Source organism: Cyprinodon tularosa, unplaced genomic scaffold (genome assembly GCF_016077235.1).
Source record: "Cyprinodon tularosa strain WSP-4 unplaced genomic scaffold, ASM1607723v1 ctg461, whole genome shotgun sequence".
Classification (NCBI taxonomy): Eukaryota; Metazoa; Chordata; class Actinopteri; order Cyprinodontiformes; family Cyprinodontidae; genus Cyprinodon; species Cyprinodon tularosa.
In genome coordinates this window covers 228,338-252,150 of record NW_024039187.1, presented here as the reverse complement: position 1 = coordinate 252,150, position 23,813 = coordinate 228,338, and the positions used below count along the sequence as shown (strand labels likewise).

The 23,813-nt window shown below is 44.9% G+C and overlaps 1 protein-coding gene and 1 long non-coding RNA gene across 2 annotated transcripts; one reads left to right on the top strand and one right to left on the bottom strand.

The window, feature by feature from the left end:
• Positions 1 to 198: 198 nt before the first annotated feature.
• Positions 199 to 6,139, bottom strand: LOC119793845. Its single transcript, XR_005282143.1, has 2 exons — positions 5,485 to 6,139; positions 199 to 572 (listed from the first exon to the last, which is right to left on the bottom strand). It is a non-coding gene; the product is annotated as an uncharacterized LOC119793845 (long non-coding RNA).
• Positions 4,633 to 22,684, top strand: LOC119793844 (transcriptional repressor CTCF-like). The gene is made up of 16 exons (XM_038301116.1): positions 4,633 to 4,811; positions 11,526 to 11,716; positions 11,797 to 11,939; positions 12,017 to 12,109; positions 12,193 to 12,372; positions 14,292 to 14,507; positions 14,577 to 14,739; positions 14,820 to 14,990; positions 15,618 to 15,751; positions 15,821 to 15,941; positions 16,016 to 16,165; positions 16,236 to 16,396; positions 16,460 to 16,642; positions 16,717 to 16,849; positions 16,923 to 17,147; positions 21,132 to 22,684. The coding sequence occupies exons 2-16, from the start codon at positions 11,548 to 11,550 to the stop codon at positions 21,353 to 21,355; spliced, it is 2,466 nt and encodes an 821-aa protein (XP_038157044.1). The 5' UTR covers positions 4,633 to 4,811; positions 11,526 to 11,547; the 3' UTR covers positions 21,356 to 22,684.
• Positions 22,685 to 23,813: the final 1,129 nt, after the last annotated feature.

Sequence of the window (23,813 nt, the reverse complement as noted above, 5' to 3'; positions counted from 1 at the left end):
TTTAACTCCATTAAAGAGACAAAGATCATATTTTTCACTTCTTTCTTGTTATATTTTAACCAATGAGCTGAAGATAATGAGGATCATCCTTGCCAAATATGGGCGATGACATCATGAGGCACAGGAGGATGTCTGGATATAAGATTTTTCTTTACCATTGATTTTATTATTCATTTAGATACAAAAAGAAAATCAAACTTAACTTTCAGATTTTTTTATTCTGTGAACAAAAATAATAAAAATATTCTTTCCAGATGTTTTTCATTCCTGGTTTCTGGTTAGATTATCTAATACCATGTGAGACAAAAGTTTCTGCTGATGGTGATGAGTTCAGGTCATCTGCTGAGTTTCATCAGGTGGAAAGTCGATTCAGTGCCTTCCAGGAACCTTTAGAATGATCCATGATGCTGAGGGAGATAGATGGAGATGCTGATTGTATCCATTCAGAGGACCGACCCACGCTGCTGAGGTACCGGTACCCACGCAGAACCGCGTCACTGAGAGGAAGAATCTATGACACCCAGCAGCAGAACCACAGGCTGCTCTGCTGCTGCAGGTCAGGCAGAGGGAACCTGTACCGTCCAGCAGTAACACAGTACAAATACTTTATTACATTTAGTAGTAATGTTGACCATATATATTTTACTAAAGTAATTATTTTTAAACAATTTTTACTTCTGCTTGGGGGGGGGGGGGGTGAGTCGGCACAGGTAAGTTTATGTAGAAGTAATGAAATTTCTTAGTACTCAGAGGCAACTGAGGCGGGAAAATCAAAAATCCAAGATAACAAAATACAGGAAAAATACAGAACCTTGCATCAGGGAAAACAAACATAAGGGAGCCAGAAATACGAGGAACCAGCCCTAAAGAGCTGCACAGGGAGAGAATTTCTGGCTGACTGAACAAAGACAGGACTAACGAGCTGATTGGGAGCAGGTGTGAACAGAGGCTTCTAGAAAGGAGCTAGAGAATAGGGAAGCAACACAAGAGGGCAACAAAGAAAAACCTAAGAACTCAAACATTAATCAACGTGAAACTAAAAACTCAAACAAAACTTAACGGAACCAAGACTGTGACACCAAGTTCCGGGGGGGGGGGCATAAAACTCTGCTTAGATGTATGATTAATACAGCTTACTTATTTGTGCAAATAATTTTAAGTGTGTCTCACCCCCCGACCCCCCCCCCATGTCTATTTTCTGCACATGTTCAGAAAGGTCCAAACAGACAGCAGCAAACCACTTGAAAACAAACCATGCAAAGAGCAGTGTTGCCAACTTAGCGCTTTAGTCGCTATATTTAGCCACTTTTCAGACCCCTCTAGCACTTTGATTTCTAAAAAGCTCCTAGCGCCAAATTTGGAGACTTTTTTCTGCTACTGGAGACTTTGGAGACAACATCTAAAAGCAGTGAACTCCAGAGCGAGTAGATTGGTAACCCCGCCTCCTGCTCTCCTCTATCTTGTCTGCTGTCATGATTCATGCAGCTGTTATTTCATCCAAATGAAAAATGGAGAACAGAGAAGCAGATCATGGCTTGTCTACAGTGAAAAGAAGGACTGGGTTATTTACTTTGGCCTTTTTGGAAACACAGGAAAGAGCAATCAGCTAAGTGAGCTTAGTGCTTGGAAAAAAGAGACAGCATGAAAAGTCAGCTGAGTACAAAACATAGAGAGGAAAACAAGAAGAAAAGGGACAAGAGAGGGACAAAACCTAGAACAGATAATTGATGTCTATTCTATTAACATTTCTCTATCTGTAGAATGGGTCTGTTCTATGTGTTGTCTTCTCAGTTCAGAGGGGCCCCTGCCTGTCTTTGCCTAAGGCCCCAGATTTCCTAAATCCGCCCCTGCTCATACTCCTTACACTATTATGCTATAATCTGTAGTTTAAAAGCTTAAAGCTAAAGTTGATTTTCTAACTTCTACAAAAGTGTTTTTAAACGGTAGGATTTATACTACTACTGGAGTAATAAACATTAAATACTCTGCTGTTCAGTTAATAGTGTTCTATTCTGTGTCTCTGGGTTTATGCTGCTATTGCTATTTTTCTTATGTAGAAACATTGAAGAAAATACAAAATATAATTTTTGGGTTGTTTTTCTTTTTAAGGTGAAAAAGAACTACAGAACATAAGACGTTTCTGATAATAAAAAATCCCAGCTAAGCTTAATCCTTGAGCCTAAAATAGACTCAATGATTCTTACTTTTAGGGAGACGCAGAGTTTCTTTGGATGTAACAGAAAGATATGTTTTACTGATTCATTCATTCTTCCATCTGGAAGATTGTCTTCCCCATAAATGTCTGTTAATGTCTGCCATTAATCTTGTGTGTGATTTTAAAATGAATTTCAACAAATATCAGTTCATCTACTGCGTCTTTTCATGCAGCAGTCACTGAGACACAGGATAGATGAATTATACTTAAGGACAATTTAGAGAACCACCAACCTCCCAGTCATGTTTTAGATGATTTAAGTTACTTTATTTTAATTTCCCTTTAGGATCACTATTTATTTCTAAATTTAAATTAGAGTTTTTTTCTAACTTTCCGAGGGACTTTAAGTCATGAGAACCTGGAAGCTACGCTGTGGTCAGAGTTCTGCTCTAAACTCTGATGTTTGGGTGTAGCAGCAGTTAAAAGTCTGCTCAATTTCAGGGTTAGAAAAAAGTAAAAAAATCTAAAACTTATTCTTTAGAAAAGTAAAATGGTATAACATTTAAATGAATGTAGGGATATAAAGCAGTTTTTATTTATTTTTTCTCACATTAACTGTTAAAAGGTGAAAGGTAGCTATCTCTATAGTTATGCTGCTATAGGCTTAGACTGCTGGAAGACATAGGGACCCCTTTTTCATCATTCTGCTTCATTCTATCTCTATTCTGCAGAATCTGTTAGTTCAATCTAATATCGAAATCTATATACACAATCTCTGTACAATTATATCCATCCCTTTCTCTCTCTCTCTCTCTCTCTCTCTCTCTCTCTCTCTCTCTCTCTCTCTCTCTCTCTCTCTCTCTCTCTCTCTATATATATATATATATATATATATATATATATATATATATATATATATATATATATATATATATAATACACATTTTTAATCTTATAGTATAATCCTATATTTCTTAATATACTTTATAACAGCTTTTTGTATTTCCTTTATCCCCTCTCTTGTTGTTTCTATTAATCTTTCCTTCCTATTTGTCTTGTCTTTTGTTTTAATCTTATCACCACTTCATCATATTTCCTACAATTTATTATATATGTTCTACATTTTCTATTACTATACATTCTATATACTAATCTGTTTTACTTTTCCTTAATAAAAATAACGTTTTATTTCTAATCACACCCCTTGGTAATAATAGATTTCTGCACATTATAATCATTTCTACCACTTCTATCCATGTTCCATCTATCCTGCCATTTTTTCATTTCTTTTTTGATTATTGCCTTAGTTTCTCCTTACCCATAAGGTAAGGTCATATTATTTGTTCTAATTGACTTTTTAGCTGTTTGGTCTGCTCTTTCATTTCCACTTATTCCTACATGGGCCAGAATCCTCCTCCTCATGTTGGACATAATATAAGAGTAGACCCACATTGAATGTTACGGCGCAGGAATTACAGGCGCCTTCTTGGGGAGGTCGACCTGCTCCCCTAACCTGTTGCTTTAAGCAGAGCAGAAGGATTCCTCAGCACTGCAGTATATTTTTCTTTAAGTCAACAGACTGTTGCCATCGGAGCTCGAGGGCTAATTTCTTGAAGGCATCAGAGAATAGAAACTCCCTTTGTTGTCCCACTAAAGAGTGTCCCGCAAAAGTGGTCACACAATGTGGAGATTAAAAAGTGTATAAAAATAATAAGTGACAGATTAAAAAAAAAAATATCCAATCCCAATTTTTTTCTTAAGCATTTAAAAACAACCACAGCTGACCAAAGTACTGTAAAGAAAATAAATGAATAAGTAAAACATAAAACTGTATAAATAAAAACAAAACAGCTAAAACATGAGTAAAAATAACATTCACATAAAATATAAATTGATATTTAAAAAAAAACAAAAAAAAACAGTTCTATATAGTTTTTTTTTTTTTTTTTTTTTTACAAATATAATGTGTATCTGAAGAATAGATAATACACTGTGGACGCTTTACAATATTTTTACAATATATATATATATATACATTTATGTATATTTATTTATGCCTGTATAAATATGTTTCTTTATATAGTAATAAAAACAATTATAAAAATGTATGAGTGGCTGTGTTTTGCATCTCAATTCTCTATTCCTCTTAACCCTACTAAGAATATTTAAATACAATAAACCATTTGTTTGTTTTCAGCAATAAAACAAAGCTGTGAAAGTTCCATATTATAATATAGTTCAATATTCAGAAAGTTAAGGTTGATTGAAATTAATTCTGTGCCCCCTCAACACATTACACTGAGCTGAGCTGTCGACCTCCCCAAGATGGCGCCACCAAATCACGTCAGCGCCCATAGGAGAAACGATCGATGCGGCTCTACTCCTATGTCTGTGGGTAAATGGGCCAGTCTTTAGCCGCGCGCCCCCTCCTGGCCAATCAGGTCACCGCTTCGGCTCCGACACCACCCCCCAGCGGCCGCACAGGCGCACTGAGCTCCTAACTGCCATTTTGTGGCAGAGCTACTCTGCCAAAGCGGGTGAGGAATTAAAACTAACTGCGAAGAAGCTAGTAGTTTGTTAGGAGCCGCTCAAAGTTTGTGGCTGAGCCTCTGCGCTTCCCGGCGGGACCACAGGGAGCGGAAACCCCGGGGAACAGGTAGGGAAGCACTACTTTCCTGACCGGGGGGGAGTTTGCAGGATCTTTAACCGGCCTCTAGGTGTCACGATGGGGCTCTGGGTCCTGGACGCTCGTGGAAGGGTGTTTGTCTCCCTCTATCGTTTTTTAAAATATCCGTTGAAAATGGGGTTAAAGGCGGGCGGAGGGACCTACTGCCCGCGATCTAATCTATTCTGTTTGTGAGCGTATTTATTGGGAGCCGGTTAGCGGATAATTAGTCCGCTTCAGGCCGAGGCGTCCATTTTCTAGACTCTTTGTCTCCCAGACTTTGATCACTCTGAAGTTAGTGTCCTATTGGTAGCAGAAGGCCGCTGTTCTGTCAGATCAGCATACCTGTAGTCAATGCGCATGCGCAGATTGCGTTTATCCCTTTAGTCCTGAACAAAAACTACTTGTGGGCAGATCGCCATACGCTTCAAAAAACACCAAAAAGTAATTAGATAGTTATTTGTAAATGATTAAAGGGAAAGACGCCCGATGAGGTAGTTAAAAGTTTAAAGAGATAAACGGGTAGTGACTGTAGGTATGCTGGTCTGACGGAGTATGCTGGTCTGACAGAACTGCCCGCCTGTTTTAATCTCAATAAATCAAACTTTAATTCACCGCAGTTGTAGATTAAAGACGTTAATCAACAAGTTAAACATCTCATCACCTTTACGGGCTGATTTATTCCCAGTAATCCAGATTAAACGCTCAGTGACGTCAGCCTTCACCTGCTTTGGTTAGACAGGTAATCAAAGGTGAAGCCGCCATCAGATCAGACTAACTAAAAGGTTGAGGTGATAAAATCTCGTGTTTTAAATCATTTCTGGTCCAAACGGAGGAAATGAGTTTAAAGCTAAAATTTTCTGCAGATCTTAGAAAAAGGCTCCGAATCAGACGCTGACTTCGGTGCGGTTAGCTTGTTATGCTAGCTCAGGATGAAAGGCCCTCTTCGCTGCGCAGTCTTAAAATGCGAATAAAAAAGCTCCCATTAAGCCACAAACTCCTCGATCCGGCCGAACGTGTCCTTTTAAAGCGGCCCGGAGCTCCGCTCAGGCCGGGAGCTCTCCCTGATGGCTGCGGCCTGTTAGCGGAGCGTCTCCCAGCAGAACAGCCCTGAGCTCCAGCAGCAGCTCATCGCTTCTAACATCTCCCACATCCCCGCATCCAGCCAGTTCCTTCTTGGCCCCTCAGTGCGGAGCTCCGGGCCCCTGCTCGCTGGGCTCTTGCTCTGGGGCTCCTGCAGCCTGATGCAGCAGAGAGCTCCCTCTACGACCCGGCTGGGAGAGTTGCAGCAATACCGCTGGAGGAGAGCGGCAACTGCCCCATCCCTTCTTCCCTCTGGGGTAGAACCCCTGAAGGCCCGGAACCAGAGCCAGCCTGGATGCTCCACTCTGTGGGCTTTTAGCAGAACTAGAAGCTGTTCCAGAAAGTCAGGAAATCTGTTTCCTCTGAGCTGCATCTCCAGGTTTGCATTGATCTGTCTTCAGGGGTTTGGTTCCAGAGAAGGTCCCCCTGCTCACATCAACCTGCTGATGGACAATCAGACTTTAAGAAAGAAAAGGCAGATTGTTCAGAGGGGTAAACGTTCCTGTATCAGGAGGAATAATCGAAGCAGATCTGCATCATCCAGCGAGGAAAAACCTGCCAATGATTCCATGGATTCAGTTTATTCCTATAGCGCCAATTCACAACAGATTGATTCAAAGTTTTCGAGTTATCGACTCATTGAGCAATCCCTCACACTAAGCATGCTTGTAGCGAAAGTGAAGAGGCAAAACTCCCTTTGAACAGGAAGAAACCTCCAGCAGAACCAGGCTCAGTGTGAGCAGCCATCTGCTGAGGCGGACTGGGGTTCAAGGAGACAGAAGCAGACATAGAAAAAGAACCATAGATACAAAAGGCAACTGTCAACCAGCTCCACAGGCGGCCCCGTCCAGGAAACACACAGCCAGGCAGACGAGCTCCGAGCCAGCTCCCATTTCAGAGGATGAAGAGAGCACATCCAGTTAGTCACAGTCAGAGAAACAGGACTACACTGAAAAACAGGCCAAGCTCCAACATCTAGAAACAAAGGTGTTGATTGCAGCAGCACAGCTGATATTTCTCTCCAGGATGGAGTCACAGCCAAACAGGAACAGACCAGATGAAGCTACTATGAGAAAAAGCAGAGAGAGCAGAACGTTAGAGATTGAACTAACAGATTCTGCAGAGTGGGAGAATAGAGACAGAATGAAGCAGAATGATGAAAAAGGGGTCCCTATGTCCTCCAAAAGTCTAAGCCTATAGCAGCATAACTATAGAGATAGCTCAGGATAACCTGAGCCACTCTAACTATAAGCTTTATCAAAAGGGAAAGTTTTAAGTCTAGCCTTAAAAGTAGACAGGGTGTCTGCCTCACGGACTAAAACTGGTAGTTGGTTCCACAGGAGAGGAGCCTGATAACTAAAAGATCTGCCTCCCATTCTACTTTTAGAAATTCTAGGAACCACTAGTGAACCTGCAGATTGAGAGTGAAGTGCTCTGTTAGGAACATAAGGAACAATCAGATCTCTGATATCAGATGGAGCTTGGCCATTTAAAGGAATAGTACACCCAAAACATGATTAGCCTTCATTTTCTACTCACCTCCATGCTGAACAACACTCTGGAGTACTTTTTTGATATCTCAAATGCATCTGGAGATCTGGGAGGCTTCTTGCTGTCTGCTGACATTCAAATAATGGAGGTCTATGGCGCCCGAGGCAGAAAGGTCCATAAAAGTCCACAAAAAACTTGTCAATATTCCTCCATACTGCTCGTCCAATGTATTCCAAGTGTCCTGAGTGGGTAGCATCCAGAATTTACTCGAAACGAAGTCATTTAGAATGTTTTTAGAGCATAAACAGTAGTGTATAGGATTTCCTAAAAGCGCGCGCCGGCGCGTTCATGACGCTACGGAAGCCGGCAGATCAAACCAGATGAAGGTGCGCATTCAGCGTCTGCTCTTCCAATAATGCAAGCGTAGAAGAAGAAATGTGCTGTTTACCTGTGCAAAGAAAGAAACAACGAAAGAAAAATGTCTGAGGACTTCAGTGTTGAGGAAGAGCATGAGTTCTTTGCCGAGCTGAATGCGCTGGTTTGGTCTGCCGGCTTCCGTAGCGTCATGAACCCGCAGGCGCGCGCTTTTAGGTAATCCTATACACTACTGTTTATGCTCTAAAAACATTCTAAATGACTTCGTTTCGAGTAAATTCTGGATGCTACCCACTCAGGACACTTGGAATACATTGGACGAGCAGTATGGAGGAATATTGACACGTTTTTTGTGGACTTTTATGGACCTCTCTGCCTCGGGCGCCATGGACCTCCATTATTTGAATGTCAGCAGACAGCAAGAAGCCTCCCAGATCTCCAGATGCATTTGAGATATCAAAAAAGTACTCCAGAGTGTTGTTCAGCATGGAGGTGAGTAGAAAATGAAGGCTAATCATGTTTTGGGTGTACTATTCCTTTAAGGCTTTATATGTGAGAAAGAGGATTTTAAATTCTATTCTGGATTTAACAGGAAGCCAATGAAGAGAAGCCAGGATAGGAGAGATATGATCTCTCTTTTTCATTTTCATCAGAACTCTGGCTGCAGCATTTTGGATCAGCTGAAGGCTTTTAACTGTTTGTGGACTTCCTGATAGTAAAGAATTACAATAGTCCAGCCTTGAAGTAACAAATGCATGCATCAGAAGTCAACCAACTTTTTATTTCTATTATATGCATATTAAAAAAAAAACCTTTGCATCTAAAATCAGCAAACAAAGGAAGCAGATTCTGATCTGTAACCTCAGGTTAGGTCTGCCGTCTGTCCATGCAGAGCTGTCCCAGTCTGGAGTAGGACTGAAAATGTCCCCCATGGTGGACAGGAAGTGGCCATCATGCGTTGCTCCCACTGCTGATTGCAGTTCTTCAGAGACACACTTCCTGCAACGTAAGCTGGAGTACCGTGAGATACCCAAGCCCACAGCGAGGAAACTCCACAGCTGGCGTCCAATCACAGCCCCTGACTTTAAAAAGTCCATCCTGGCTCCCTGGATGTGTGATCCGGTCCACACGATGCTGGATCCAGATAAAAACAGAACCTGTTTGAGGTCAGCTGTTTCTGGTCTGGCAGCGAGTTCTGGATCTGGTTCTGGTTCAGTGAAGGTCCGTCTGAAACTGGCAGAAACGATGGTGGGGTGAGGATGGAGCAGTAAAAGGCAGGTGTTCTGATTATTTATGCCCGCCGCTACCAGGCCCTGCTGACTCCTCCTCATGTTTATCTATTTATAGAAATGGCCCAAACTCAGTCACATGGTGTTTCATCCACACACCTTCTAAATGGGGCTTTAAAATTTCTAAAACATGTTTCAAAATAATTTTTTCACAAATAATTTCTGCTTTATAGCTGTGTAAACAAATAAATGAGATTTAAAATTCCACCTGACATGTGTGACTCTGCAGGAGTAATGCAACAGCAGGTATTCATTTTTAGCCCCGCCCCCTAATAGCGGCATCATTGCATTGCAAAAACAATCTAGAAATAAGTAAATAAATAAAAAATCAATTAAGTGTATTTTCCCTTAATTTGAGTAGGTAAATAAAATGATTTGTCAATGAAATTAGATTTGTTTTTACTCTTAAAATATAATAATTAGATAATATGCACTTGATTTTTATTTTAAAATATAAATTGTCTTGTTCCACAGGCAAAGTGTCACTTAAGTCCTACATTTTAAGAAAAAATGCACTTATTAAGAAAAAAATTATTTTTTAGATCCACTTGTTTTGCATTGTGGAAACTAGAGACATTTCCAAGGAGGGGTCAGATGTCACCAGCATGCGTTACATAAGCCGCTCTGTTATTCTTATTTTCTATTCAGTTTGGTGATATTATTGGTAATTTCATGAACTAACGCCTAAATCTTAGGAGCAAAGGCCTTGTCTTATGCAGAATGTCTCCAATAATGGAAATCAGCAAATTTATCTGACCAGATTCCCTTTGATGAATGGAAAAACATTCATTTTTACACTTTTGGCATTCTGCAAAAAAGTCTCATTTCCTCCTCTCACTCTGCTCACTAAAACCTGTGGAACAAACTTGCTTCAATTTATTCAGTCCAGATTAGCTTGACTTGTTCCTGCCTTCCAGTGGAGAAAGTTTGATCAATGGCATTGAGAGACCAGCTGACCAGATTCAGCTGATATGAAGAGCAGCTTTTCTGTCAGAACAGCATACCCTGTCAGACCAGCATACCCATAGTCAACACGCATCTGCAAGATATCAGATTTACTTTTATCTCTTTAGTTTTGTACAAAAAATAAACTTTACACTACCTCATCAGGCGTGTATCACTTTAGTCATTTACAAAAAAAATAATTAAATGTCAGATCGCCATACGCTTCTAAAAACACAAAAAAAAATAAGTAATTCAATTTTTTTTTTGTACATGACTAATGATGTGCCGGTCTGACAGAACGAGGGCTCAGAAAAGAAGAGACAGCAAAGCAGGGACAGGGAGGTGCAGGAGCAGCTGGGAGGTGCAGGAGCAGCAGGGAGCTGCAGGAGCAGCTGGGAGGTGCAGGAGCAGCAAAAAGGTGCAGGAGCAGCAGGGAGCTGCAGGAATGTGCAGGAGCAGCTGGGAGGTGCAGGAGCAGCAAAAAGGTGCAGGAGCAGCAGGGAGCTGCAGGAATGTGCAGGAGCAGCTGGGAGGTGCAGGAGCAGCTGGGAGGTGCAGGAGCAGCAGGGAGCTGCAGGAGCAGCTGGGAGGTGCAGGAGCAGCAAAAAGGTGCAGGAGCAGCAGGGAGCTGCAGGAATGTGCAGGAGCAGCTGGGAGGTGCAGGAGCAGCAAAAAGGTGCAGGAGTAGCAGGGAGCTGCAGGAATGTGCAGGAGCAGCTGGGAGGTGCAGGAGCAGCTGGGAGGTGCAGGAATGTGCAGGAGCAGCTGGGAGGTGCAGGAGCAGCTGGGAGGTGCAGGAATGTGTAGGAGCAGCTGGGAGGTGCAGGAGCAGCTGGGAGGTGCAGGAGCAGCTGGGAGGTGCAGGAGCAGCAGGGAGCTGCAGGAATGTGCAGGAGCAGCTGGGAGGTGCAGTAGCTGCAGGAATGTGCAGGAGCAGCTGGGAGGTGCAGGAATGTGCAGGAGCAGCTGGGAGGTGCAGTAGCTGCAGGAATGTGCAGGAGCAGCTGGGAGGTGCAGGAGCAGCAGGGAGCTGCAGGAATGTGCAGGAGCAGCTGGGAGGTGCAGTAGCTGCAGGAATGTGCAGGAGCAGCTGGGAGGTGCAGGAATGTGCAGGAGCAGCTGGGAGGTGCAGGAGCACCTGGGAGGTGGAGGAGCAGCAGTGAGGTGCAGGAGCAGCAAAGAGGTGCAGGAGCAGCAGGGAGCTGCAGGAATGTGCAGGAGCAGCAGGGAGGTGCAGGAGCCGCAGGGAGGTGCTGGTGCCTCCTTCAAGAGTTAGAATAGAAGTAAACTTTGTGTGCAAACGTTCCTGCCTTCCATATTTACCTAATTGATCTTCCTCTTGTTACATGTAAGGTCACTGAAACTGAGAGCCTCTGCGGTTTGAAAATTGCATTTTTCTAGATTGCGATTATATTGCAGATGCAGCTGTTTTCACGTCCTGCGATCAGCAGGAGTTTCCTGCTCGTTCAGCTGCAGACACCGAAGGCCGACGTCTGACTGGTTGATTTCTTTTCTTTTTCAGGGCGTTTTAGTTCTTGGCAGTCATGGACGGCGGGTCAGCAGAACCTGTAGGGGAAGCTGACGCTCCTCTGAAAGACTTCCCAACCATCCAGACGGTTCACAGCCAGGACGCCATGGTGGTGGATCTCCTTCAGCAGGCAGCGGAGGCGGGCGGCGTGGTCCAAGGACAGACCACTCTGGTTCTGGACCAAGGTTCTGCCTTAGAGCTTCTAGAGTCATAGGAAGTGTGTTTCTGTCGCCTGCAGCCAATCAGAACGGATGTTGTTTTCCAGGTCACGTAGAAGGGATGGTGGCAGCCGCCCAGTCCCAGCAGGCGCTGCTGGGCGCCGGCGTGGGGGTCAGCGTCCAACGCGGAGAGGTTGAGATGATGGTCATGGACTCCCTGGATCCCACGCTGATGCAGATGAAAACCGAGGTAAGCTGCAGCTTCTGTAGGTTCGTTCAGCTTCCAGAACCTTCCAGACCGAAGCCCAATGAGCCGTTTCATTCCAGGTCATGGAAGCTGCTGTGGGGGGGTCATCAGCCACAGCTCACCATCAGGCTGCCGTGACGACGGTGGACCAGACTCAGATCATCACCCTGCAGGTGGGCACCTCCGGACTGGCTGTCGGTGAGAACGTCGCCGCTCTCCTGCAGAAGGCCTGACTTCCTGTTTCTCCCGGCTTCAGGTGGTCAACATGGAGGAGCAGGCAGCTCTGGGTCTGGGGGAGCTGCAGCTGGTCCAGGTGCCCGTTTCCGCCGCTACGGTGGACGCTCTGCAGCAAGGCACGTTTGTGGAGGCCACCGCCATGTCGAAGACTGGAGACCCGGTCATCTGCCACACACTGCCGCTGCCTGAGGGCTTCCAGGTACGTGGATCTGCAGAGGGAGCGCTGGGTTCATTAGAGCTTTTCCTTCAGGGTGATTCTGTGGAGCAAACCAGCAGGTTCTGTTTTTTATTACAAGAGAACCTTGAAAGAAAGACGAGATCATTTCCAATCATGCATCAGAGCCTTGATCCCTGCCTTCCTGCCTCATGTGGTAGCCTCAGTCCCCTTCAGGGCGCAGCGGGTTGTGCTGAGCACACTTTTTTTTATCTGCAATCTGATTTTTTTCCATGTCCAAGTGACTGCTTATAGAGAGGCTCCGACTAGACAGGATGAGCAGATTTTATTCACTTCTGTCTCTGTGTTATAAACACAATAAAACTATTTCCCACATTTGACTGGAACACATTATGAAATCTTATAAAAACAAATAAAAAACCAGCGATGCATTCTGGAAAGCAAAGCTCTACTTAACTAGTCTGCAGCATCTAGACCTAGAACAGATAGAGAATGTTAATCTAGTAAAAACATAATGAGATCTATGTCTAAAGAAAAGACAAACGCAGCAATGAATGGCGTGGGACGGTTTCCATGGTGACTGAGACAGAAAGGTGATTCTCAGAGAGATCTGGGAAGTTTATAGCCTGACGTAGTCCTACTCAATTCTATTCAGAATATGAGTCTGATACTGCTCCATAGAGCTGTGATTATGGGGCGTGTTTCGAACGAACCAGGAAAAAAAATGCCTCTGCACTCAATTGGATAGACCTACAACCAATAAGAGCAACGGAGTGCGTGACGTATGTTAAGCGAGGCATAGTTGTTGTCCACAAAAATCAAAGCGTGCAGTTGCACGCCTAGAATAAGAAGATGAGACTTGATCGCGTTTCTCTGTTCCTCTTTTAAAATTAATTTGCTGTCGATATCTTCTAGAACAGACCTAATAGCAGAATCTACTCACCCAAACTCTCCAGCGGCAGACATTATTGTTGTCACACAAGCGCGCATTGGTCACGTGGTTGATTACGTTACTGTTGATCATCTGTCCATCATCGTATAAAGCCCGCCCTGACAATTTGATTGGATCGCCTGACAGTGGGCGATAATACTCGCGCTACTATGGAGCAGAGCCAGACCGAACTTCCCGACCTCAAACTTTGTGGGCGGGACTAAGTTCGGAATGGCACCCAGGCTAGGAAGTTTATCCAACTTTTTCTTTCTTTTTTCCATAAAGAGGTGAGAGAGATACGTTGCTCTGACCTGCTCTGTCTGCTCCTCCTTATTCTGGTTTCTGTGAGGCTCAAAGACGATCACTACTTTATCCGTTCTCTGTCCTCCTGAACTCCTATCATGGGGAAAGTTTTCTATTTTAATGTTTCATTCATTGTTTTTGCTCCAGTCTGTCCTGCTTACTATAAACACGATGAGTGACTCATGACTGACTCTTTCCCCGTCAGATTAACATAATTGATTTAATATTTTCCTCCAAAGCAGATGTGTTTTACTCTATTACTGCGTCTCTTCCTGTCAGACCCGTGAAATTGCTGCTGAATTACTGCGTAGTCCGTCTGAAATAGGCCTGGCCTCTATCTCAGTCGGAGTTACGCTGCCCCCTGCTGGAAATCATCCTCATTGACTCTGAATGAGCGCTAAACGCCATGTCCTCTGAGGGAGGATTTACTGTTGGATCGAACGCAGAATCGGATTCAGTGTGTTGTTCAGTGTTCTGGCCTTAAGATCATTATCAGAAGCTGAACGTGGATGTTTTTATGTTTGTAATAAAAAGAAAAGAAATCTGATCATTTTAAGATGAATCCAAACAATCTGAGCTGATTTCAGCGTCTGGCTGATTGATGGGAGCGTCTGGGTCGGTTCCCGATCAGAGGAGGACCTCAGCTCGGGGTCTTTTGGTCACATCCGGGGCGACCAGAGACATGGTCACCAGTTTCCTTGGTTTTCAGGTTGTCAAGGTCGGCGCTAACGGGGAGGTGGAGACGGTGGAGCAGGAAGAGGGAGTGGAGCCCCACCCTGAGCAGGACGATGACGAGGATGAAGATGTTGGACAGCAGCTGCCGGATGAAGGAGACGAGCCGGTTCAGGCACCAAACAGCGACCAAAGCTGGGCTAAAGACCCAGACTATCAGCCTCCGTCTGGAGGCATCAAAAAGTCCAAAAAGGTAACGGCGTGCTCCGTCTGAAGGACCCAGGGTCTCTGTGTGAGGGAACTAAACCTTCTGCTTTTACAGGGCAAGAAGAGCCGACTGCGCTACGCTGAGGGGGACAAGGACATGGACGTCAGCGTCTACGACTTTGAGGAGGAACAGCAGGAGGGCCTTCTGTCTGAGGTCAACGCCGAGAAAGTGGTGGGCAACATGAAGCCGCCCAAGCCCACAAAGATCAAGAAGAAAGGTATAGTTTAGCTTTCCGTAGCCGACAGCCAGCAGGAGGAGGCGCTGCTGCTTAACCTGTGGCTGTGATGGTCGTTCTAGGAGTGAAGAAGACGTTCCAGTGCGAGCTGTGCAGCTACACGTGTCCCCGCCGCTCCAACCTGGATCGCCACATGAAGAGCCACACCGACGAGAGGCCGCACAAGTGTCACCTGTGTGGACGTGCCTTTAGGACGGTGACTCTGCTGCGAAATCATCTGAACACGCACACAGGTGATCAGCCTCACCTGCCGCCGGCCGTCAGAGAGGAGCAGAGAAATTCAGATTCACATGAATCCTCAGGAGCTGCAGAGCAAAGAAAAGCTTTAGGAAAAACAGGCTAACAAAAGAAGCCAAACGCCCCCCATCCAAAGGGGGGGACCACATTATGCAAGTGGATGATTTTTGCTTTAGGACTTTTTTGGTTTAGGTCTAAATGTTATAACAGGCTGTGAAATCTGTAAAATAGATCAAAAGCTTTCCTAATTTAGACATAGCTTACAAAAAAAACAGAACAATTCGGCAAATCAACCTGTCAAAAACAGGAAAGAAGGTTTCATTTCAGGGATGAATGACCTGCGGTAGCGCTCCTTTTTCCAAACAGGCTGTAAAAGTCTTTGACTAAAGGAGCTGCTCAGCTCCTCTCCAGTACACTGCTTTAACAGCCTAAAAAGGAAAAAATAAACAATTTTAGGGATTCAGATTCCCCTGCAGCTGGATGACATAAGCTAGCGCCTCGTAGCACCTTGTAGGACGGCCAATAACGAGTTTTCTTGCTGAGGAGTCGGCAGCACTGCTCACCGAGACGCCTCAACATGATGTTAGCTAGCTTCCAGACTCACGCTGACTTTCTCCCCGCAGGAACTCGGCCGCACAAGTGCACCGACTGCGACATGGCGTTTGTGACCAGCGGAGAACTCGTGCGCCACCGCCGCTACAAACACACACACGAGAAACCGTTCAAGTGCTCCATGTGCGACTACGCCAGCGTGGAGGTAAGACCGGCCGCCGTCCTGCTGGACGCCCGCTGCCGAGCTCAGGTTGACGTTCCGTGTCGTCCACAGGTGAGCAAACTGAAGCGGCACATTCGCTCCCACACCGGCGAGCGGCCCTTCCAGTGCAGCCTCTGCAGCTACGCCAGCAGAGACACCTACAAGCTGAAGAGACACATGAGGACGCACTCAGGTACGCGTGAGCCTCCGGGCTTCTGAGGAAACGCGGCGCCGTCTTTCTCACGTCCAAACCGTCTTTGTTTGCAGGAGAGAAGCCGTATGAGTGCTACATCTGCCACGCCCGCTTCACCCAGAGCGGAACGATGAAGATGCACATCCTGCAGAAACACACGGAGAACGTGGCTAAGTTCCACTGCCCTCACTGCGACACCGTCATCGCACGCAAGAGCGACCTGGGTAAGACCCGCCGCTGCTCCCCCTCAGGCAGACGTCCCCCGTCCTCACCCTCTCTCTCCCATCCACGCAGGCGTCCATCTGAGGAAGCAGCACTCGTTCATCGAGACCGGGAGGAAGTGCCGATACTGTGACGCCGTTTTCCACGAGCGCTACGCTTTGATCCAGCATCAGAAGTCCCACAAGAACGAGAAGCGCTTCAAGTGTGACCTGTGCGACTACTGCTGCCGTCAGGTTGGTTTGCGCCGCTTTTAGCCCACAGGAAGTGGTCTGTGTTCTAACGGCGCCGTCTTCCAGGAGCGCCACATGGTGATGCATCGCCGGACCCACACGGGAGAGAAGCCGTTCGCCTGCAGCCAGTGCGAGAAGACGTTCAGGCAGAAGCAGCTGCTGGACATGCACTTCAAACGCTACCACGACCCCAACTTTGTCCCCACCGCCTTCGTCTGCCCCAAGTGTAGCAAGACGTTCACGCGCAGGGTGAGGCTCACCGTCCCGTCCTCGGCACGCCGTCCGGCATCGCCCGCTCCACACTAACCCTGTCTGCTCCTTAGAACACCATGGCTCGGCATGCCGAGAACTGCAACGGCGAGGCGGAGGAGCTGGAGAACGGAGCTGTGACCCCGAAGAGAGGGAGGAGAGGGAGGAAGAGGAAGATGAGGAGCAGGAGGGACGATGACGACAGCGGTGAGTGTTTGGGCCGTCGATGAACAGCAGCGGGATGTTTCCGTGTTTACACCTTTTTCATCCCTTCATCCAGAGGAAGACGCCGCTGAACTGGACGAGTTGGAGGATGAGGACGAGGCTGAGGATGAAGCTGCCGTGCTGCAGGAGGAGGACGACCTAGAGGCCGTGGAACTAGATCAGGCTCCTGCCGTTGTCCCGCTGGTGGCCCCCGAGGAGCCCCCGGTGAAGAGGAAACGAGGCCGACCCCCGAAGAACCCCAAACCCCAGGCGGCCAGCGCCCCCGGGCCCGCAGCGTCAGGTGAGCAGAGGGCGTGAAGCCACATTCACTCGCGTTTATAGTAAGCAGGACAGACTGGAGCAAAAACAATGAAACATTAAAGGAATAGTACACCCAAAACATGATTAGCCTTCATTTTCTACTCACCCCCATGCTGAACAACACTCTGGAGTACTTTTTTAAAATCTCAAATGCATCTGGAGATCTGGGAGGCTTCTTGCTGTCTGCTGACATTCAAATAATGGAGGTCTATGGCGCCCGAGACAGAAAGGTCCATAAAAGTCCACAAAAAACGTGTCAATATTCCTCCATACTGCTCGTCCAATGTATTCCAAGTGTCCTGAGTGGGTAGCATCCAGAATTTACTCGAAACGAAGTCATTTAGAATGTTTTTAGAGCATAAACAGTAGTGTATAATGACTTCGTTTCGAGTAAATTATGGACGCTACCCACTCAGGACACTTGGAATACATTGGACGAGCAGTATGGAGGAATATTGACACGTTTTTTGTGGACTTTTATGGACCTTTCTGCCTCGGGCGCCATGGACCTCCATTATTTGAATGTCAGCAGACAGCAAGAAGCCTCCCAGATCTCTAGATGCATTTGAGATATCAAAAAAGTACTCCAGAGTGTTGTTCAGCATGGGGGTGAGTAGAAAATGAAGGCTAATCATCTTTTGGGTGTACTATTCCTTTAAAACAGGAAAATAATAAAGTAGTGATCGTCTTTGAGCCTCACAGAAACCAGAATAAGGAGGAGCAGACAGAGCAAGTCAGAGCAGCGTATGTCTCTCACCTCTTTATGGAAAAAAGAAAGAAAAACTTCTCAGATCTCTCTGAGAATCACCTCTCTGCCTGAGTCACCACCGTTTATTGCTGCGTTTTTCTTTTCTTTACACGTAGATCTTGTTATGTTTTTAATAGATGAACATTCTCTATCTGTTCTGGTTCTAGATGCTGCACAGACTTGTTAAATAGAGCTTTGCTTTATAGAATGCATTGCTGGTTTTTCTTTATTTAATAACTTTTCATTATGTGTTTAATCAAATGTGGGAAATAGTTTTAATGTGTTTATGAACACAGAGACAGAAGTGAATAAAATCTGCTCACCCTGCCTGGTCGGAGCCTCTCTATACGCAGCCAGAGGGACATGGAAAAACATCGGATCAGAGACAAAAAAAGTTCAGACCTTAAAACTAATGGGTATCGGATGCTTAAAACATATAAACCTCCTCTCCTTTGCAGCTGTAGTGCCGCTTCTCTGTCTTTTAAACACATTCTCCTTTTTTATTATATTTTTTCATTTCTGCATTAAAATCTCTAGTTCCAGTGGCGTTAAATAGGCACTTTCTGTTGTCACGGTGACTCAGTGAATCGGTGCTCCACTGATAATGGCTTTTCATACTTGTTATGGACGCACTAAACTCTGAGTGGACCAAGTCAAAATTGATTGAAGTAATTGATCACAGCAGCTGCTGTGAAACCGAACACTCTGAGTTCCCGACTTTCAATTTAGAGTTTAGGATTTGAATCTGAGTTTGTTAAACCTGCCTCTTGAAACAGACCCCAGGCTGTTTGGTCGTCTGTCAGATTTCTGTAACGCACCAGAAACGCGGTATCACTGTAGAGCTGAGCAGACGTCTGTGTCTTCAGCAGGCGTAGAGCTAACAGAACTGGCAGCGTTGCGAGGCAAGGGCTCAAACATGTACAGCTGGAAGCCTTCTACACCAAACCAAGCTTCTGCCGCCCTGGCGTCCTCTTCCACAACATCTTCGTCCCCGCTTTCCTCCTCTAAATAAAAAAATGTATGCATGTTTCCTCTGTCCATAGCGTTCCTTGACAGTGTTGTTTCTAAGTCACCAATTTAGTGCTACTTGGTCCCAATGGAATTTCCCTTTGGGACCAAGTAGCACTAAGTTGCTAACTGGTTAGCAAGATGCTTCAAACAAACTGGCCACAACCAAACTTGCTTGCTAACCTTCTGCCACAACAATCCCGCCGTCTCGATATGACCAATCACATTCACTTTATTAACTCGTATAAAGTCGGGCACCACTCGGGAGAATTTGGAAATGCAACGATTGGAACAGCCATTACCCTTACGACTTTAACCCATCCCTGAAGTTCAGCTGTTGACTGACTGACTTCCTGCAGGCCGCTGTTCTGTCAGATCAGCATACCTATAGCCATTACACATGCGCAAGACGTCAGATTAGCGTTTATCCCTTTAGTCATGTACAAAAAAAAAATATTATTTAATGTCAGATCGCCATACACTTCAAAAATCGCCAAAAAATACTTTTTTGAAGTAATTAAATAGGATTATTAAACATGACTTAAGGGATACACGCCCGTTGAGGTAGTTTAGAGTTTATTATTCATACAAAACTAAAGGGGTAAACTAAAGGGGTAAACTAAAGGGATAAACTAAAGGGGTAAACTAAAGGGGTAAACTAAAGGGGTAAACTAAAGGGGTAAACTAAAGGGGTAAACTAAAGGGGTAAACTAAAGGGGTAAACTAAAGGGGTAAACTAAAGAGGTAAACTAAAGGGGTAAACTAAAGGGGTAAACTAAAGGGGTAAACTAAAGGGGTAAACTAAAGAGGTAAACTAAAGGGGTAAACTAAAGGGATAAACTAAAGAGGTAAACTAAAGGGATAAACTAAAGGGGTAAACTAAAGGGGTAAACTAAAGGGGTAAACTAAAGGGGTAAACTAAAGGGGTAAACTAAAGGGGTAAACTAAAGGGGTAAACTAAAGGGGTAAACTAAAGGGGTAAACTAAAGGGGTAAACTAAAGGGATAAACTAAAGGGGTAAACTAAAGGGGTAAACTAAAGGGGTAAACTAAAGGGGTAAACTAAAGGGATAAACTAAAGGGGTAAACTAAAGGGGTAAACTAAAGGGGTAAACTAAAGGGGTAAACTAGGGTGACCATATTTTCATTTTGAAAAACCAGGACACGTTGGAGCGGGGGGGCGGCGGCGGGGGATCTCTGTTCCCATGCATACAGTAGGCCTAGGTAATCCTACAATAACATGATATTAACAGTTGATTTATTAAAAATGCTTTTCAGTAAAAGTCAACAGCAATAACTCCAATAACAAATGATAATTTTATTCAAAATGTATTTATTAAAAATGCTTAACAATTCCTGTAAGGAATGAATAGCACAATGAAAGAAATAATGTCTCATCTAAACATCCCTCACTTAACAATAAAAGTTAACAATAACTCTCAATCCCAATATGATGATACTCAGCCTCAGCAATGAACGAAATAATGTCTGTTCTGTAGGTTATTGGAAAAAATAAACAAATGCGCTAATTGACAAAAAATACCTCTTTTGTAGCAAAAATAACTCAAGATGTACCAAAAACGAACAAACATATCAATAGACTATCTTGACTTTCCGAGTCCAGGTGGCTTTTCAGATCCCTTGCACCTCCATTGGACACCGAGACATATGTGCCTGCTTTGCACACTGTGCACAAGGCCTCCCATTTGTCTCGATCCGGTCTGAAAACGGGGAAACTCTTTTGTAAATCGTTGGTAAACATACATTTGTGCCTTTGCATGTTGTTGGCGTACTGACAGCCACGCTATCTATATTCTGATTAAGAACAGGGCTGCCCGCACTGGCGCGGCTCAGGGGTGATGTCACACGCAGCGTCGTGCGCAGTGCCCTAGCGTCTGTAAATTTAATGGTCCAACTAAGGTAATTTAAAAAAACAGGACATTTCCTCACTTTCTAAAAAAAAAACCCGGGACGCCCGGGACAGGATGTGAAATACGAACATGTCCTGGGAAATACGGACGTTTGGTCACCCTAGGTAAACTAAAGGGGTAAACTAAAGGGATAAACTAAAGTGGTAAACTAAAGGGGTAAACTAAAGGGATAAACTTAAGGGGTAAACTAAAGGGGTATTGACTATGGGTATGCTGGTCTGACGGAACACCGTCTTCATCTGTCGGTCCTCACGTCTTTGCTCTTCTTTGTCTTTCAGTCGTCGCCACTGTTCAGGTGAAGGACGAGCTGATGGGCGCCGTGGAGAACATCATCGTGAAGAAGGAGGAGGTCGACGGCACGACTCCTGAGAAGCAGGTCGAAGGGCTGACCGAGGAGGGAGGGGCGGAGGAGGTGGAGCTGGCTGTGAGCGAGGAAACGACGGCCGCTGCTGCTAACGGAGACCTGACCCCAGAGATGATCCTGAGCATGATGGACCGGTGAAGCCGCCTCCAGAACCTGCTCCAGCCGCTGATCCCAGCTCTCACATCTTTCTTCTTCTGAATGTTCTGAATGAATCTGCATGTTTCCTGCTGCTCAAAGCCACATCCTCTCTCTGTGTCTGTTCCCTCTCCCGTTCCTCTAACTCCATCAGCGCCGCAGCCCCGCCCGTTCCCAGGTCCTAAGAGGCAAACGCTCCAACGCAAGAACAAGCCGTGGTTTCAGACTGGAAGGTCTGCTTCCTGCTTTGGACTTGTAGAGGAACCCTTCCTTTGGGTCGTGTTTCATTTCTGCAGCGTTGGACATGAAGTCAAACCCAAAGTTTGTCCCGGTAGTCGTCCTTTACTAAGGTCTAGATCTAGTTTTTATTTCAGCGAAGCCTGTTGGTGTGGTTGGAGTGAGAGCATTAGAGACGGTTAAAGTAGAAATAATCTGGGTTCCATGTTTCCGTGTCTCCCGACGCCTGAGGCCCGGACCAGTGGAGCCACGGAGTTGGCCTCAGAAGGGCGGTGGCGCCTCGGTCGCTTTAGTTACTCCAAATTGGAGGAATAGATAAACTGAAAAGCAGAGAGGAAAGAACTACTGAGAATAGATCTGTCCTCCGTCAGGTGGTCCTGTTTTCCTGTCTCCGTCCGACGGGACTGCCGGGACGTTTCGGAGTGAGGAAGTGGAGGAAATCTTTGGCGGTCGTAGTCAGGCGGTGTTTTAATCCAGATTTTCTTTTCTTTTTTTTCCGGATTGTAACGCCAATGCTCCTCCATCTCATCATGTCGTTGGAAGTTCTTCCTGAATCAGACCTTCAGGCTGATGTGGACCATTCTAGATGTTTCCTGACTTTTCATACTTCAGTCCTCAGACGGAACCCGGTGGTTCTGGTGTCACTCCACCGCTACGGGCAGCGGACCCATGGATTCATGTCGATAAAGCTTTCCTGATTTTTAGAAACAGATTTTCCTTTTTTCTGACGGCGGATCAGTCGGAACTGAACCAGATCAGTCCGTCTTTGTCTCCCAGCTTCTGGTCTTTTTGATATTTTTACTCCTTTTATTATTTTTACTGTTTTTGCTAAATGTGTGTCTGAACCTCTGAGCCCGACTCGTTGAGTTTTCCTGGTTCTGAAAGGTTTGCTGCTCGGGGATCCGATGTCGGCCTCTGGCTGAAAGGTTCCCGCCTTTTCCCTCGCCGGGGCCGGTTCTCCTCGGTTCTGTTGATCCTTCCATGTTCTGCTGACGCAAAGCAGGATCAGCTCTTAATGCTGGACGCCTGTTTTATTCCATCATGTTCTCTGCAGAGAAACGCTGACCATGTCATTCCTTGAGCTTCTTCTCTCCATCGATGAAATAAAAAATAAAAGTTGTGGACCGGGTCTCAGGCTGCTGGGTGGTTCTTTCCCATCATGCTTTTGTTGTGTTGTTTTTGCAAACAGGAGAGAAAACTGGAGCGTAGAAGTAAGCTGTAGGGACCAAAGTCCTATGCAGTAAATGGGTCAAAGGTTAAATAACATGTATTGCATACATAGTCTAGATTACATCTTTAAGAAAACAGGAATATCATTTTTATAATATTGAAAAAATATCGATAATAAACTAAAATGTTTGATTCTATGGGATTCTTTATAAAAAAAAATAAGATCATTAGGACTACTCTAACTATGATTGGTTTGTCTCTGGAGGGTGGGGCAGCATCTGAGGTAGTCATGGAATCTAAACCGGGTTTAGACTGCTTTGATCCAGTTGAACTTTCAGAGTTAGCAAAACTATTGTCTTCATCTAAGCCTTCAACTTGGATGTTAGATCCAGTTCCAACCAGGTTATTTAAGGAGGTATTCCCTTTGATCTCCTCCATTTTAGATGTGATTAATCTATCTCTGTAACAGGGATATGTACCTAAAGCTTTTAAGGTTGCTGGAATTAAACCTCTGCTTAAGAAACCGTCTCTTGACCCAGCTGACTTGGTCAATTATAGACCTATATATTTAATCTTCCTTTCTGATCTAAAATTCTTGAGAAAGTAGTTGCCAAACAAGTTTCCGATCACTTCCACCAAAATGAACTTTTTGAAGAGTTTCAGTCTGGCTTTAGAGCTCATCATAGCACTGAAACAGCTCTGGCGAAAGTCACTAATGATATTTTCATGGCCTCAGATAATGGACTTGCATCTAAATGACAAATCTTCCTCACGCTCAAAGGTTACCTGTGGAGTACCACAGGGATCAGTGCTAGGACCAATTCTCTTTACTTTATACATGCTCCCAATTGGTAGAGTTATTAGACAGCATGGGATTAATTTCCACTGTTATGCTGATGATACCCAGCTATATCTGTCTATAAATCCAGATGAAACTAACCCATTACATAAATTACAGGCATGTCTTGAAGACATAAAAACCTGAATGACTCTTAACTTTCTGCTTCTGAATGCAGACAAAACAGAAGTTATAATCTTTGGACCAGAGTCTTTG

Bases quoted from the DNA above. Each gene is read 5' to 3' on its own strand.
- LOC119793844 (XM_038301116.1), top strand. From the start codon at position 11,548: ATGGACGGCGGGTCAGCAGAACCTGTAGGGGAAGCTGACGCTCCTCTG. The intron at 16,397-16,459 runs GTTGGTTTGCGC...GCCGTCTTCCAG, and splicing joins GCGACTACTGCTGCCGTCAG to GAGCGCCACATGGTGATGCA. The intron at 16,850-16,922 runs GTGAGTGTTTGG...CCCTTCATCCAG, and splicing joins GAGGGACGATGACGACAGCG to AGGAAGACGCCGCTGAACTG.